The 17,439-nt window shown below is 43.3% G+C and overlaps 1 protein-coding gene, 1 long non-coding RNA gene and 1 pseudogene across 2 annotated transcripts in view; 2 read left to right on the top strand and 1 right to left on the bottom strand.

Annotated features, from left to right (window-relative positions):
• The window catches only part of rpap2 (RNA polymerase II associated protein 2), a 20,144-nt gene extending 9,918 nt beyond the window's left edge, over positions 1-10,226 (bottom strand). The window contains exons 1-8 of the mRNA XM_041841704.2: positions 10,143-10,226; positions 9,830-9,875; positions 3,984-4,098; positions 1,821-1,919; positions 1,671-1,736; positions 1,469-1,557; positions 1,323-1,358; positions 52-1,141 (exon numbers count right to left, since the gene is read on the bottom strand). Coding sequence (XP_041697638.2) covers positions 52-1,141; positions 1,323-1,358; positions 1,469-1,557; positions 1,671-1,736; positions 1,821-1,919; positions 3,984-4,098; positions 9,830-9,875; positions 10,143-10,206 — 1,605 coding nt within the window. The 5' untranslated portion in view covers positions 10,207-10,226. The remainder of the gene's footprint in view (positions 1-51; positions 1,142-1,322; positions 1,359-1,468; positions 1,558-1,670; positions 1,737-1,820; positions 1,920-3,983; positions 4,099-9,829; positions 9,876-10,142) is intronic.
• A 45-nt stretch (positions 10,227-10,271) lies between these two features.
• Positions 10,272-15,352, top strand: LOC123481229 (annotated as a pseudogene).
• A 36-nt stretch (positions 15,353-15,388) lies between these two features.
• On the top strand, positions 15,389-16,383 carry LOC121534580. The gene is made up of 3 exons (XR_006657213.1): positions 15,389-15,467; positions 15,601-15,642; positions 15,944-16,383. It is a non-coding gene; the product is annotated as an uncharacterized LOC121534580 (long non-coding RNA).
• The last annotated feature ends 1,056 nt before the right edge of the window (positions 16,384-17,439 follow it).

Below are 17,439 nucleotides of genomic sequence, written 5' to 3'. Positions count from 1 at the left end.
TCCCCATCTGGACACTGGCAGTTGCTACAGTACACTCACCCCCCCACTCACCTCTGAGTCTCCGCCTCTGGCATGTTGTTTCCCTGACACCCTATGGACTTCCTCCATCCCTTTGTAGAACTCCCTCACCCTCAGCCCCATCTCCTCTGTCTCCCTGCGTAGGGTGTCGTAGTCTGGGGCCGGGGCTGAGGGCCTTCCTGGACCCCCTTGGGACTCAGTCTCACCTCCCTCCCCACCACCCTCCACAATGTCCTCCAAGTCATCTTCATCCAGCTCCTCTTCCTTCTCCACCTTCTTTGTTTCTATCAGTGTTTTACTAAAGTGGTCTGGGCCATATAGGAACTTCATAGTCTCCTGAGTCGTCCATTCGTTGAAGGTCCTCCTTAGGCCTTCTAGAAGGTTCAGCCGGACCGAGACAGGTTTAGTCCCAGCTTCGTGGCCCTTGAGGAGCCCCTGGAGCCCCTGTGCTCCCCTTCTGCTCATGCCCACCTGTATAATGTTGATGCCAGGCTGGGTGGGCTGTTCTGGGGTTGGATCCCCCTGTGGGGTGGGGGTTGGAGCTGGTTCTTGATTCTGTCCACTGTGGGCTGTTGGTGCAGGAGATGGAGCTGGGTCTCTATCCTGTATTGTGACTTGGCTCATTAGGTCTGCGGCTTCCTCTATAGACTGGCCCTCTGGCGAGCCTCTCTCTCCCAGGAAAGGTTGCTGATCACTGGGGTGGTTTGTAGCTGTTGTGTGCTGTTGGGGTCCATCTGTGCCATTGCTTGTTTTTGTTAGTGCTTTCTGTGATTCTTCTGTGTTTTCCTCCTCCTTTTCTTCCGCCTTATTTGTTTGTATTTGCTTGGGCACCTTTGTGTCCTTCGCTCCCGACCTTCTCTCCCTGTCCTCCCCCTCTCCAGGTTCCCTACCCTCCCCTTCGGCAGTGCACTTGGGCAGATCACCCCAGTGCACCCTGGGTCCCTGTCGCTGGGAGACCACGCTGGAGACAAAGTCCTGTTCGGTGTCGCTGTCGTCGCTGTGACCGGCTGTAGGGGAGCGCCTGGTGCCCTGTGGGGCCTCAGAGTCCAGGGGAAGGGGGTTCTCCACATCTTCCTCTCTGAGACGCCTCTCAACCAGCCTCACCTCCTCTCCAGTGCTACCGCTATATAGACAGATGGAATCAGGGGGAAGACAGTCAGTCAAGCAATCAATCAATCGATATATCAATGGTTCTGTATTTTTAATTTGATGTATACAGTCTGCGAAATATTGCATTTTTACAGCTCCACATCTTATCAATTCATCCAGACTGAATGACACTGTGGAAAAAGATATGTACATACCCATTTCCTTTCTTCATTAATTTCACATCTGGGGGGCTGCAAATGAAAAGAGGAGTCAACATTTAGGTCAAATTTGGACCTAAAGAAAAATGTCTGCCTACCTCAGCACTGCTATTATCTGCTGAAGTAAAATGGTCCAGGCTTACCTCTCGTGCTGCCTCAACCATAGAGGGCTCTTAGATATCTGCAGCTCAAAGGACTTGGAGGCTTTGTAGCAGAAGTTACTGCAGAAGCTCTGGGTCAGAGAGGGGAAAGGGCAGTGTTTCAGTCTTATGTCAGTAACGTTCTTTCATGGTGCTGGGCATAACACAGCAACGTATCGGATTCTGTGTCTGACTGTGCACTTACCTTGCGTTCTGTGATGTCATACACTTGATTGGTTTTGGTGGAAATTTTGAACTGTTGCCTGGAGACCTAGGAAAAACATATCTGAATAAGTTCGTTTTGACCAATCGTGAACTAGAAGGCAAGTAAAAAGGAAAATATATGAAACCTTACCTTGCCCAGTTTATTTGAACAGATAGGATAACCGCACAGCTTCACAATGGATCTCTCCTCAACTGTGTCTTTGTAATTGGCAGAAGTGATCAACCTTGCCTGCAAATCAAGGGCATTTATTTCACCTTTATTTAACCAGGTAAGCCAGTTGAGAACAAGTTCTCATTTATAACTGCGACCTGGCCAAGATAAAGCAAAGCAGTGCGATAACAACAACAACAACACAGAGTTACACATGGGATAAACAAAACGTACAGTCAATAACACAATAGAAAATATATATACAGTGTGTGTGTAAGTTATGGAGGTAAGGCAATAAATAGGCCATAGCGCAAAATAATTACAATTTAGTATTAACACTGGAGTGATAGATGCGCAAAAGATGATGTGCAAATACAGATACTGGGGTGCAAATGAGCAAAATAAATAACAACGTAAATAACAATATGGGGATGAGGTAGTTGGGTGGGCTAATTACAGATGGGCTGTGTACAGGTGCAGTGATCGGTAAGCTGCTCTGACAACTGATGCTTAAAGTTAGTGAGGGAGATAAGTGTCTCTAGCTTCAGAGATTTTTGTAGTTCGTTCCAGTCATTTGCAGCAGAGAACTGGAAGGAATGGCGGCCAAAGGAGGTGTTGGCTTTGGGGATGACCAGTGAGATATACCTGTTGGAGCGCAGACTACGGGTGGGTGTAGCTCAGTTGGTAGAGCATGGCGCTTGCAACGCCAGGGTTGTGGGTTTGATTCCCACGGGGGGCCAGTATAAAAACAACAACAAAAAACAAACATGTATGCACTCACTAACTGTAAGTCGCTCTAGATAAGAGCGTCTGCTAAATGACTAAAATGTAAATGTAAAATGTGGGTGTTGCTATGGTGACCAATGAGCTAAGATAAGGCGGGGATTTGCCTAGAAGTGATTTATAGATGACCTGGAGCCAGTGGGTTTGGCAATGAATATGTAGTGAGGGCCAGCCAACGAGAGCGTACAGGTCACAACGGTGGGTAGTATATGGGGCTTTGGTGACAAAACAGATGGCACTGTGATAGACTACATCCAATTTGCTGAGTAGAGTGTTGGAAGCTATTTTGTAAATGACATCGCCGAAGTGAAGGATCGGTAGGATAGTCAGTTTTACAAGGGCATGTTTAGCAGCATGAGTGAAGGAGGCTTTGTTACGAAACAGGAAGCCGATTCTAGATTTAACTTTGGATTGGAGATGCTTAATGTGAGTCTGGAAGGAGAGTTTACGGTCTAACCAGACACTTAGGTATTTGTAGTTGACCACATATTCTAAGTCAGACCCGCAGAGAGAAGTGATTCTAGTCGGGCGGGCGGGTGCAAGCAGCATTCGATTGAAGAGCATGCATTTAGTTTTACTAGCGTTTAAGAGCAGAAGGAGTGTTGTACGGCATTGAAGCTCGTTTGGAGGTTTGTTAACACAGTGTCCAATGAAGGGCCAGATGTATACAAAATGGTGTCGTCTGCGTAGAGGTGGATCCGAGAGTCACCAGCAGCAAGAGCGACATCATTGATATACACAGAGAATAGTCGGCCCGATAATGGAACCCTGTGGCACCCCCATAGAGACTGCCAGAGGTCCAGACAACAGGCCCTCCGATTTGATACATTGAACTCTATCTGAAAAGTAGTTGGTGAACCAAGTGAGGCAGTCAGTTGAGAAACCAAGGCTATTTAGTCTGCCAATAAGAATGCGGTGATTGACAGAGTCAAAAGCCTTGGCCAGGTTGATGAAGACGGCTACACAGTACTGTCTTTTATCAATCGCGGTTATTATATCGTTTAGGACCTTGAGCGTGGCTGAGGTGCACCCATGACCAGCTCGGAAACCAGATTGCATAGCGGAGAAGGTACGGTGGGATTCGAAGTGGTCGGTGATCTGTTTGTTAACTTGGCAGGTACCCCCACACCTGAAATAACAATGCTGTGCTCCTCCATCAACTGATATCTATTGACAGTGACTGTAAATCTTTTCATGAGGTCATAGATCCTCTTCTAATACACAAGACTGGAAACGCTCCAACTCTACATGCTTCATTCATTGCAGTCACCACCCTAGCCACGGATAAAAAAAAGAGCAATCTCTCCCTGCAGTATTCACCATAGAGATAGACAGTGTATTTATCTCTATGGTACTCACACAGTCAACCAGGAAGTCCTCTGCTACGCTGTCCTCCAGGAGAGACTCCACCACCTGCAGTGCCCTCTTCTCCAGATCCAGCTTTTCTCTCAGGGTCTCCCTCACTGCCTCTCTCCTGGAGAAGGGAGACATGGTTATACACGTCAGCACCACAGTCAGAGAGACGCATGGGGGTATGATCATATCAGGGACAAACACTGGTCACAAATTTGAGTCCAGCAACATTGGCAATGGATTCAACCAAAAATCTGAAGACAACAGCAACTTCATATGTTTGGGGATCACTGATGTCATATTAGCCTGAAACCCAGCCTTGTTTTGCGCTAACATTCCACTCCTTGTACTCAGTGTCATATGCCAAATGTATGGCATGCCAAGCAGTGGTTGTTACAGTGTCTTCAGAAAGTATTCACACCCCTTGACTTTTTCCACATTTTGTTGTGTTACAGCCTGAATTTAAAATAGATAAAATCGAGATTGTGTGTCACTGGCCTACACACAATACCGCATAATGTCAAAGTGGAATTATGTTTTTAGAAATGTTTCCAAATCAATTACAAATGAAAAGCTGAAATGTCTTGAGTCAATAATTATTCAACCCCTTTGTTATGGCAAGCCTAAATAAGTTCAGGAGTAAAAATGTGCATAATAAGTTGCATGGACTAACTGTGTGCAATAATAGTGTTTAACGTGATTTTTGAATGACTATCTCATCTCTGTACCCCACACATACAATTACAGTGAAGGAAAAAAGTATTTGATCCCCTGCTGATTTTTACGTTTGCCCACTGACAAAGAAATGATCAATCTATAATTTTAATGGTAGGTTTATTTGAACAGTGAGAGACAGAATAACAACAAAAAAATCAAGAAAAACGCATGTCAAAAATGTTATAAATTGATTTGCATTTTAATGAGTGAAATAAGTATTTGACCCCCTCTCAATCAGAAAGATTTCTGGCTACCAGGTGTCTTTTATACAGGTAACGAGCTGAGATTAGGAGCACACTCTTAAAAGGAGTGCTCCTAATCTCAGCTTGTTACCTGTATAAAAGACACCTGTCCACAGAAGCAATCAATCAATCAGATTCCAAACTCTCCACCATGGTCAAGACCAAAGAGCTCTCCAAGGATGTCAGGGACAAGATTGTAGACCTACACAAGGCTGGAATGGGCTACAAGACCATCGCCAAGCAGCTTGGTGAGAAGGTGACAACAGTTGGCGCGATTATTCACAAATGGAAGAAACACAAAATACCTGTCAATCTCCCTCAGCCTGGGGCTCCATGCAAGATCTCACCTCGTGGAGTTGCAATGATCATGAGAACGGTGAGGAATCAGCCCAGAACCACACGGGAGGATCTTGTCAATGATCTCAAGGCAGCTGGGACCACAGTCACAAAGAAAACAATTGGTAACACACTACGCCGTGAAGGACTGAAATCCTGCAGCGCCCGTAAGGTCCCCCTGCTCAAGAAAGCACATATACAGGGCCGTCTGAAGTTTGCCAATGAACATCTGAATGATTCAGAGGAGAACTGGGTGAAAGTGTTGTGGTCAGATGAGACCAAAATTGAGCTCTTTGGCATCAACTCAACTCGCCGTGTTTGGAGGAGGAGGAATGCTGCCTATGACCCCAAGAACACCATCCCCACCGCCAAACATGGAGGTGGAAACATTATGCTTTGGGGGTGTTTTTCTGCTAAGTGGACAGGACAACTTCACTGCATCAAAAGGGACAATGGACGGGGCCATGTACCGTCAAATCTTGGGTGAGAACCTCCTTCCCTCAGCCAGGGCATTGAAAATGGGTCGTAAATGGGTATTCCAGCATGACAATGACCCAAAACACACGGCCAAAGCAACAAAGGAGTGGCTCAAGAAGAAGCACATTAAGGTCCTGGAGTGGCCTAGCCAGTCTCCAGACCTTAATCCCATAGAAAATCTGTGGAGGGAGCTGAAGGTTCAAGTTGCCAAACGTCAGCCTCGAAACCTTAATGACTTGGAGAAGATCTACAAAGAGGAGTGGGACAAAATCCCTCCTGAGATGTGTGCAAACAAGGTGGCCAACTACAAGAAACGTCTGACCTCTAAGTACTAAGTCATGTTTTGCAGAGGGGTCAAATACTTATTTCCCTCATTAAAATGCAAATCAATGTATAACATTTTTGACATGGGTTTTTCTGGATTTTTTTGTTGTTATTCTGTCTCTCACTGTTCAAATAAACCTACCATTAAAATTATAGACTGATCATGTCTTTGTCAGTGGGCAAATGTACAAAATCAGCAGGGGATCAAATACTTTTTTCCCCTCACTGTATCTGTAAGGTCCCTCAGTCGAGCAGTTAATTTCAAACACAGATTCAACCACAAAGACCAGGGAGGTTTTCCAAAGCCTCGCAAAGAAAGGCACCTATTGGTTGACAGGTAAAAATAAAAAAGCAGACAAAGAATATCCCTTTGAGCATGGTGAAGTTATTAATTACACTTTGGATGGTGTATCAATACACCCAGTCACTACAAAGATACAGTCGTCCTTCCTAACTCAGTTGCCGGAGAGGAAGGAACCCACTCAGGTATTTCACCATGAGGCCAATGGTGACTTTAAAACAGTTAGAGTTGAATGGCTGTGATAGGATAAAACCTGAAAATGGATCAACAACATTGTAGTTACTCCACAATACTAACCTAAAAGACAGAGTGAAAAGAAGGAAGCCTGTACAGAATAAAAAATATTCTAAAACATTTGCTATTTTATTAGGATCCCCATTAGCTATTGCAAAAGCAGCAGCTACTCTTCCTGCGGTCCACACAAAACATGACATAAAACAGAACATTAATAGACAAGAACAGCTCGAGGACAGAACTACGTCAACATTTATTTATTTAAAGGCACACATATCAATACATACACACAAACTATCTACAGTTTGGGAGGCAAGAGGCACAGTTATAGTGGTGAGTTGTACAGTTGAAGTCAGAAGTTCACATACACCTTAGCCAAAAACATTTAAACTCAGTTTTTCACAATTCCTGACATTTAATCCTAGTAAAAATGCCCTTTCTTAGGTCAGTTAGGATCACCACTTTATTTTAAGAATGTGAAATGTCAGAATAATAGTAGAGAGAATGATTTGTTTCAGCTTTTATTTCGTTCATCGCATTCCACGTGGGTCAGAAGTTTACATACACTCAATTAGTATTTGGTAGCATTGCCTTTAAATTGTTTAACTTGGGTCAAACGTTTCGGGTAGCCTTCCACAAGCTTCCCACAATAAGTTGGCGGAATTTTGGCCCATTCCTCCTGACAGAGCTGGTGTAACTGAGTCAGGTTTGTAGGTCTCCTTGCTCGCACACGCTTTTTCAGTTCTGCCCATACATTTTCTATAGGATTGAGGTCAGGGCTTTGTGATGGCCACTCCAATACCTTGACTTTGTTGTCCTTAAGCCATTTTGCCACAACTTTGGAAGTATGCTTGGGGTCATTGTCCATTTGGAAGACCCATTTGCGACCAAGCTTTAACTTCTTGACTGATGTCTTGAGATGTTGCTTCAATATATCCACATCATTTTCCTTCCTCATGATGCCATCTATTTTGTGAAGTGCACCAGTCCCTCCTGCAGCAAAGCACCCCCACAGAATGATGCTGCCACCCCCGTGCTTCACGGTTGGGATGGTGTTCTTCGGCTTGCAAGCGACCCCCTTTTTCCTCCAAACATAACGATTGTAATTATGGACAGTTCTATTTTTGTTTCATCAGACCAGAGGACATTTCTTCACAAAGTACGATCTTTGTCCCCATGTGCAGTTGCAAACTGTAGTCTGGCTTTTTTTATGGCGGTTTTGGAGCAGTGGCTTCTTCCTTGCTGAGCGGCCTTTCAGGTTATGTCGATATAACACTTGTTTTACTGTGGATATAGATACTTTAGTACCTGTTTCCTCCAGCATCTTCACAAGGTCCTTTGCTGTTGTTCTGGGATTGATTTGCACTTTTCACACCAAAGTACGTTCATCTCTGGGAGACATTTACATTTTAGTCATTTAGCAGACGCTCTTATCCAGAGCGACTTACAGTTAGTGAATGCATACATGTTTTTATTTTTTATTTATTCATACTGGCCCCCCGTGGGAAACGAACCCACATCCCTGTCGGCCAAACCCTCCCCTACCTTGGACGATGCTGGACCAATTGTGCGCCGCCCATGGGACTCCCGGTCGTGGCCGGCTGCGACAGAGCCTGGACTCATACCAGGATCTCTAGTGGCACAGCTAGCACTGCGATGCAGTGCCTTAGACCACTGCGCCACTCGGGAGTAAGGGAGTAAGACAGAACGTGTCTCCTTCTTGAGCAGTATGATGGCTGTGTGGTCCCATGGTGTTTATACTTGCGTACTATTGTTTGTACAGATGAACGTGGTACCTTCAGGCGTTTGGAAATTGCTCCCAAGGATGAACCAGACTTGTGGAGGTCTACAAAATGTTTTCGGAGGTCTTGGCTGATTTCTTTTGATTTTCCCATTATGTCAAGCAAAGAGGCACTGAGTTTGAAGGTAGGCCTTGAAATACATCCACAGGTACACCTCCAATTGACTCAAATGATGTAAATTAGCCTATCAGAAGCTTCTAAAGCCATGACATCATTTTCTGGAATTATCCAAGCTGTTTAAAGGCAAAGTCAACTTAGTGTATGTAAACTTCTGACCCACTAGAATTGTGATACAGTGAATTCTAAGTGAAATAATCTGTCTGTAAACAATTGATGGAAAAATTACTTGTGTCATGCACAAAGTAGTATATATATATATATATATATACACACATACACACACACACTACCGTTCAAATTTTTTTTTGTCCATTAAAATAACATCAAATTGATCAGAAATACAGTGTAGACATTGTTAATGTTGTAAATGGCTGGTCAGTGGGTACCCTGGTCAGTGGGTGCGCTCGCCCCCAACCACCCCAAGACACCAGCAAGGCAAGGCCCAAAGGGATTTTCCCAAGGGTGATAAAACCAAGCCCCGCAAAACGCCCATGGAAACGAGCGCACCCATAACTACCAGGACCAGCACACACCGTTCACCGCATGAAGCCAAACCACAAAACATGAATAACGAAAAGCTAAACATACAATAATCCCATGCTCACTGCATGAAGCCAAACCACAAAACATGAATAACGAAAAGCTAAACATACAATAACCCTCACCCATGATTGGAGGACCGCAAATATTTACACTGTATATTTGTGTATATATTTATTCCAACACTCATCAATTCCACATTTCAGACCGCCACAGATCAATCCATCTTTCCAAGTAAATCATCATTCTACCATTTCCTCTTACAATACATCCTTCCATTCTCCCATGGTGTCTCACTAGGGCCTTGAACCTCCCCATCTGCAACATTTCTGCCGAAATTGACCCCAAAATAAACATTTTACCCAAGAGAGGAGCACAATGATATTTCCTATTGACTAAATGTGGTCCTTCAAATCCCCCAGCAATACAGTTTGCAGGTACAACCGCACCCTGATATTATGGCATAACAACCATTCCTGTACCTGACTCCAAAAACAAGCCACCTATGGACAGTACCAAAAGAGACGCTCTATTGATTATGTTTCCGCATGGCAAAGTCTGCACCGGTCTGACTGTTGAATACCCCATAAAAACATGTTTTGACTGTCAATATGCAGTATTGTGTGTAGATGCTTGAGAAAAATATATAAATTTTGAATTCAGGCTTTAACACAACAAAATGTGGAATAAGTCAAGGGGTATGAATACTTTCTAAAGGCACTGTAGCATAAGACTGGTACCAAGGCTAACGTTAAATACCTTCTTGCTTCCTCTGCAACGGTCTGTGCTTTGACACTCTTCCCATCTGTCAAATAAGTGAAATTAGGTGTCAGTGCTCATGATAGAAAATTATAAAGGAAGTTAGCTGTATACTGTAATTAACAATAAAAGTAGCCAGCTATGCTATATGGTTGCATATGAAACGTGTTAGCTTGCTAGTTAGCTAGCTAGAGCTACGTAAACACAACGGTAATTGCAAGAAAGATAGCTCCGTATCCATCCCTTTTTGAGGACCCAACAATATCCAAACACAATGTTAATACCGGTCTGATGATGTCTTATAACAACAAACCCTTTTTGCCTGGTTTTGAAGAGCGAGCGACTCTTTTTCGTGGCTGATTCTCCATGCTGGTCATATGTTTTGTGCTAATTTTGATTTGTGACGTATTAAATCTACGGCAAGCATCAGGGTCAATGAAGCAAAAACACTGCCGAAACGCATGCGACCAACTCAATCTTCGTAAATTGACATGTAAGTAACAATTCCCCTAATTAATTAAATCAATTAATAGTTGAACTATGCCATTATATTCTTTACCGTGGAAATAAACCTGTAGATCCTATGTAGCTTTATGAAACGACTACAATAATTGAGTGACTTGACCATTTCTTCCTTGTTAATTTCCTAATCCTGTGCTTTTTAGGCCAGGCTAACGTTAGCTAGTTACGCCACTAGTATAAACAAACAAACAAAGTACATTTGAGGTCAATTCACTAATATACTAAGATACAATCCGGACATTACATCCATTATATGTGCCACCAAGCCACTCACGCACTCTCTCTCTCACACACACACACACACACACACACAGCACATCAGCTGATGACTTTGCCTCGATTCACTGTTTTGTGTGCCAGAGTTTTATACATGATACAAAAACGGTGTTACCTGCATTCAAAACATGTTGTTCAATAACACGTATTATACCAGTCCCTTCACAGGACTGTTTAGTGAAGGGATACCCTCAGTAGGAGTACGGCCGAGACAGGATGGCTCTAGAACAATTTAGGGATGTTGTCCATAGATGTGTAAGTCTTGACTCATGGGTCCCCCATTAGGCAACTGAGTTCCACTCGAGTGATGTGTAAAATGGCTTATCTCGCGCACCAGACTTCCTCCCCAAGCACGGATGCTCGGTATAGTCTATGTTCTGTGCGCAATAGCTTGGGGACGAGGTTAGTAAAGGACAGACCAACCCAACCTGTCTTTCCATCCCTCTTTTCCTATTTTTTTCTCTCTCTCTTTCCCATTCTCTCTCTCTTTCCCATGAAGACATCTTATAATAATATCGTTTAGGACCTTGAGCGTGGCTGAGGTGCACCCATGACCAGCTCGGAAACCGGACTGCATAGCGGAGAAGGTACGGTGGGATGAAATGGTCGTGATCTGTTTGTTAACTTGGCTTTCAAAAACTTTCGAAAGGCAGGGCAGGATGGATATAGGTCTGTAACAGTTTGGATCTAGAGTGTCACCCCCTTTGAAGAGGGGGATGACCGCAGCAGCTTTCCAATCTCTGGGGATCTCAGACGTTACGAAAGAGAGGTTGAACAGGCTAGTAATAGGGGTTGTGACAATTTCGGGGGCTAATTTTAGAAAGAAAGGGTCCAGATTGTCTAGCCCAGCTGATTTGTAGGGGTCCAGATTTTTCAGCTCTTTCAGAACATCAGCTGTCTGAATTTGTGTAAAGGAGAAGCGGGGGGGGGGGGGCATGGGCAAGTTGCAGCGGAGGGTACAGAGCTGGTGGCTGGGGTAGTGGTAGCCAGGTGGAAAGCATGGCCAGCCGTAGCAAAATGCTTATTGAAATTCTCGATTATTGTAGATTTATCGGTGGTGACAGTGTTTCCTAGCCTCAGTGCAGTGGGCAGTTGGGAGGAGGTGCTCTTATTCTCCATGGACTTTACAGTGTCCCAAAACGTTTTGGAGTTAGTGCTACAGGATGCAAATTTCTGTTTGAAAAAGCTAGCCTTTGGTTTCCTAACTGATTGTGTATATTGGTTCCTGACTTCCCTGAAAAGTTGCATATCGCGGGGGCTGTTCGATGCTAATGCAGTACGCCACAGGATGTTTTTGTGCTGGTCAAGGGCAGTCAAGTCTGAGGAGAACAAGGGGCTATATCTGTTCTTAGTTCTGAATTTTTTGAATGGGGCATGCTTATTTAAGATTGAGAGGAAAGCACTTTTAAAGAACAACCAGGCATCCTCTACTGACGGAATGAGGTCAATATCCATCCAGGATACCCGGGCCAGGTCAATTAGAAAGGCCTGCTCGCTAAAGTGTTTTAGGGAGCGTTTGATAGTGATGAGGGGTGGTCGTTTGACCGCGGACCCATTACGGACGCAGGCAATAAGGCAGTGATCGCTGAGATCATGGTTGAAGACAGCGGAGGTGTATTTAGAGGGTAAATTTGTCAGGATGATATCTATGAGGGTGCCCATGTTTCCAGATTTTGGGTTGTACCTGGTAGGTTCGTTGATAATTTGTGTGAGATTGAGGGTATCTAGTTTAGATTGTAGGTTGGCCGGGATGTTAAGCATATCCCAGTTTAGGTCACCAAGCAGTACGAACTCTGAGGATAGATGGGGGGCAATCAGTTCACATATGGTGTCCAGGGCACAGCCCGGGGCTGAGGGGGGTCTGTAGCAAGCGGCAACAGTGAGAGACTTATTTCTGGAAAGGTGGATTTTTAGAAGTAGAAGCTCAAACTGTTTGGGCACAGACCTGGACCTATTCATCTGTCATAGCAAGCCATCCAGGATGACAACTGTACGACTGAGGATTACGACGTTTTCCAGATGGCTGGACGTACCTGTATAGAGGAGGGAGATAGTGTTCAGGTTCTGAGTATCGTCATAGATGAGAAAAATAAGGTGCGCTGAAGATTGAACCAGACATCCATACCATGTGTACACAAGATCAATCAGCTGTATTCATTTGGATGTAGTGTGCTGCTTCTCTAGTTTGTGGAACAGCTGAAAGGTTCTCTCTCTTAAACTAGCCTATACAGTATATGCACTTAATAGTGATAGTTTGGGCCCTGAGGTTTTCCTGACCACATGATTTGATCAGGGAAAAGTCTGGGCCATAATTATGGTGTTAGTTTTTACAGAGTATAGTCAAGTAATATTACTTCTCCCTCTCTTTCTCTAGAACATAGTGAGATGTATGGGCTGGAACCTGCTGGGTCCTCTGTTTCAGATTCTGTTGAAGAAAGAGGACAAGAATCTTAATCACTGTCTCGCCATCCTCACACATCTACTGGAGGTCTGTTTTCATGTTATAACCATTATCAGTTATTACTCAAAACACAGGTTTAATATTGTTTTTTGGGGTATAAAATGTAAATGTTTGCTAGCCTGGCCCCAGATCGACTGTATTTGTGATGTATTGCCTCCATAGGAGTTGGCAAGATAATAATGGGACCAGGCTTAAGATTGAATGACTGCTTTATTATTGTCTGTGATTGGTCAGGTTTGCAGTCCCAATGAGCTGCTGGTTGGCTTGCTGGAGCAGGTGGAGGAGGCCCACCCTGACTCCATCGCAGAGACGATCATCCTCCTGCTGCAGCCACTACAGAAAGGTGAGGAACAGGATGGATTGTCTGAATGGAACACCCTCAATGTTTCATATTCTTGATGACTAAGGATTTTCTGTACCCTCACTTTCCCATACCTTATTTCCTACCCTCTCCTACCACTATTTCAATCAACACATTTCCTACATCTTTCCTACTAGGCTTAAAACACCCTCCTCACTTCCTTCACTCTCTCACCCACCGTCCTACCCTTCGCCCCTATTCACACTTCCCTGTCTACTCCATCAATCTCTCCCACTCTTTCCCCACCCTGACCCTCTCTCTTACTGTCCCCACCTCTCCAACCTCCCCCTCAGTGTTGTTGCGGCTGGGTAGCCGGAAGGCCTCCTCGGTGGGCATGGCTCTCTCCACCCTGCTGGGCCAGGTGGCCAGGCTGCCCGTGCCCCAGACCAAGGAGCAGGAGGAGGACGACGTGTTCAGCCTGTGCCGCTGCTGCTCGGCCCTCCTGGTCTTTGTCAGACACTTTGTGGAGGAGGCCAAGCAGAGCCAGCAGGCCGATATTACCAGCGGGACGCACACGGCCAAAGAGGATGAGCTGAGGACAGAGCTGCTCAAGTAGGTGGCCATGTTTTTTCGGGGAGCTATTGGGTTAAGTGATTGGGGAAAGCTTTGTTAATATTATGTTTTAAACATAGGGACAGATACAATAGACCATCCTACCTTAGCAGATTAGCATTAAAGTACAGTATAGTTCGGTCTGTGCTTCTATGTGGAGTGTACAGTATATTATGTGCCTATAGTTGCATGAATAGAGTCTCTGACTATAGTGTGTTTGTATGTTGTGTCTCCCTAACAGTATGAAGAGTCTTTGTGAGCCTCTTCTGGAGGTGCAGCTGAAGGATCCTGAAACCATAGCAGAATCTCCCCTCAGGAACTTTGCCACAGAGATTCTGTTAAGAAGCCTGCTCAGATTGTGACCATTGCTCCTCTCATAGCCTGGTTCCAGATCTGTTTGTGCCGTATATGATATATGGTATATCCAAATCCCATGGACATTGACAAGGACCGTAGGGGCCTGTTAATTGTGGCTATACAGCACAAACAGATCTGGAAACAGGCTAGCTCTTTCATACTATTCTTGACGATTATATTCGACTGAATATATTCGACTTTCACACAAGTTCTCATACAAGTAGAGGTAACTTTATCCTGTATAGGCGTAGGCATAACTAATATAGGGCTAACCCTACTCCTCCTGTAATTGGTGTGTGTGTGTGTGTTCTGCAGGGCATCCTGTCGGGCATCGGGGAGTCCCCCCCTGACCTGCTGTGCCACGGCCTGCTGTGGAGGAGAGAGGTGCATGGGTTCCTGGAGGAAGAAGTGCGCTACTCCAAAGAGTCTCTGGCCAGTCTGGCCTACCTGTTGTTCGTCCAGCACATTGCCATGGATACCTTCCCCACCATCTTCAGGTAGAGAATAAACAGTGTGTTTTCCGTTTACACTGCTCTGAAAGTACTGTTGGACCTGCCTCAGAAGTTTCTTATTCAAACTTGTATTGTATGCTTCTGTAGTATGGGGGTTGGTTGGCTCATACTCTAATTGCTAAAATAGTGTTGATTAACCTAACACTCTTTTTGTTTTTCAGCTCAGTGTTTGTTCTTCAGTGTAATATGGAATACATCAACCTCTTCTTGAGCAGGTACTCTACATATTCATTTACTTATCCCTTTTCCGCTCTAGTTGGTAACATTTCACTTTCTTATCCAATTTATCTAAATTACATAAACTATTGCATTTTATAGAGTTTCATGAAGTCTTGGAAATTCCAACAATATATTTGGTGCTCTTTTTCCCCAGAAGGGAAGAATCCAGGCTGCAGAAGGGACTGGTAAGGATCTTCTGTTTTAAGATTTGGAAGCAATTATTTACAAGTAGCACTTTCACATTGAGCTTCTATGACTCTTAATTGCTTGTTTCTCCTATCTTAAGGATCTGTATGAGAGAAGAGCCTGGTGAGGGTTGAGGACAACAGTCACCCAGTCCAGCTACTGGAGTTCAAATCCTTCTTTAGTGTCCCTCAGGTAAAACAAAGCTTCCTACATTGATGCAATGGCATAAACATTTGTGTTCAATCATTCAGACTAAATAATATCAGTAGAGATTAATTGCTCCATGTGAATTACGATTCGTTTTTTTCCTTCCTTTACATTTTAGAACTTGGTGAAAGTCATGACGTTGTGTCCAATTCAGCATTTGGTAAGTACTCAGTGTACAAATGACTACTTTGTCCTCTGGAGGTTGTGTTTCTAACATTTGGAGGTTGTGTTTCTAACATGTTTATTACTGTTATTGGCAGTCTGAAATGTTATTTGATGTTCACAGAGAACTAAAGGACTAAAAGTGCTGCAGTTGAGCATTGATACATTTGACACGGAAGCTAAATACAAATTCTTCCTGTAAGTTCACCCCTGTAGAACAATATGTCCGCTCTCTTGTTCCGACACCTTCCTGTAAGATGCTCATTGTGTTGTTCTGATAACTTCTCATATTATTTCAGGTGCATTCTGAAATCAAGTCACAACGCAGGAGTAGAGAGCTACATCATTAAGAACATCAAAAACCAGATTGTCCTCGCCTTAAAGGTACGGCACACATTAAAATGGTTTCATAACATTAAAGGTAGTCAGGAGTCAGCAATTCAGGAAGTAAACAGCAATATCGGGTAAATTCCGCAACATTTAAGAGCGTTGAAGCGTGAGGCTAAACCTCTCCGCTGTTTTGGTCCCGTAACTATCACGTTGTAGCAGAGTGAAGTGCACCCATGCAAATGCACAGATACTGTGGGAGTTAAGTCTTGCATTGCGCTCATCTGAATATCTGCAGTGCTGCTCGTTGCAACGCTGAGTCTCAGTTTAAAATGGTGCTATATGTACAGTGCCTAGTGAAAGTCTACACACCCCTTGAAAACATTTAATCTAAAAATAGATTCAATTAGAATTTCTTCCTACCGATCTACACAACCTAATCCACATTTTCAAAGTTAAAGAAAAATCTTGAAAATGTTCTAAATGAATAAACAAATTAAAAACAAAGATATCTTGATTGCGTATGTTTTCACACCCCATAGTTAATACTTGGTGGAAGCACCTTTGGCAGCCATTATAGCTGCGAATCATTTTGATTCTACCAATTTTGCTAAACTTTTAGGGCAACATATATATACCAGTCAAAAGTTTGGACACACCTACTCATTCCAGGGGTTTTCTTTCTTTTTTATTATTTTCTACTTTGTAGAATAATAGTGAAGACATCAGAACTATGAAATAACACATATGGAATCATGTAGTAACCAATTTTTTTTTTAAACAAATCAAAATATATTTTATATTTGAGATTCTTCAAAGTAGCCACCCTTTGCCTTGATGACAGCTTGATAACATTTGTAAGAAATTCATGAAAAATAAAACACTAACATATCTTGATTACGTAAATATTCAACCCTGAGTCAATAAATGTTAGTCACCTTTGACAGCGATTACAACTGTGAGTCTTTCTAGGTAAGTCTCTAAGACCTTTGCACACCTGGATTGTACAATATTCGCACATTCTTTTTAAAATTCTTCAAGCTCTGTCAAATTGGTTGTTGATCATTGCTAGACAGCCATTTTCAAGTCTTGCCATATATTTTCAAGCTGATTTTTACAAGTCGAAACGGAACTAAAAAGAAAAAATAAGATAGACTCCAAAACCTTCCATGGACACTATTCAATTATGTTATGTAATTATGAACTCAAATGTATTGATGTGAACATTTAATTGTATTTACATTAACTATTTACAACTGGAGTAAACCCATCAGACCAACTCCTTGAATGGCCAACTCTTGAAGTTTGTAGTTGTGTCTAAAATTGCTCAAATTATTTTGCTCTATATTTTTACTCTTAAGTGAACAAAAAAATATAAACGCAACATGCAACAATTTCAAAGATTTTACTGAGCTACAGTTCATAGAAGGAAATCAGTCAATTGAAATAAATTCATTAGGCCCTAATC

Source organism: Coregonus clupeaformis, chromosome 21 (assembly GCF_020615455.1).
Source record: "Coregonus clupeaformis isolate EN_2021a chromosome 21, ASM2061545v1, whole genome shotgun sequence".
Classification (NCBI taxonomy): Eukaryota; Metazoa; Chordata; class Actinopteri; order Salmoniformes; family Salmonidae; genus Coregonus; species Coregonus clupeaformis.
This window is presented reverse-complemented; position numbering and strand designations above follow the sequence as displayed.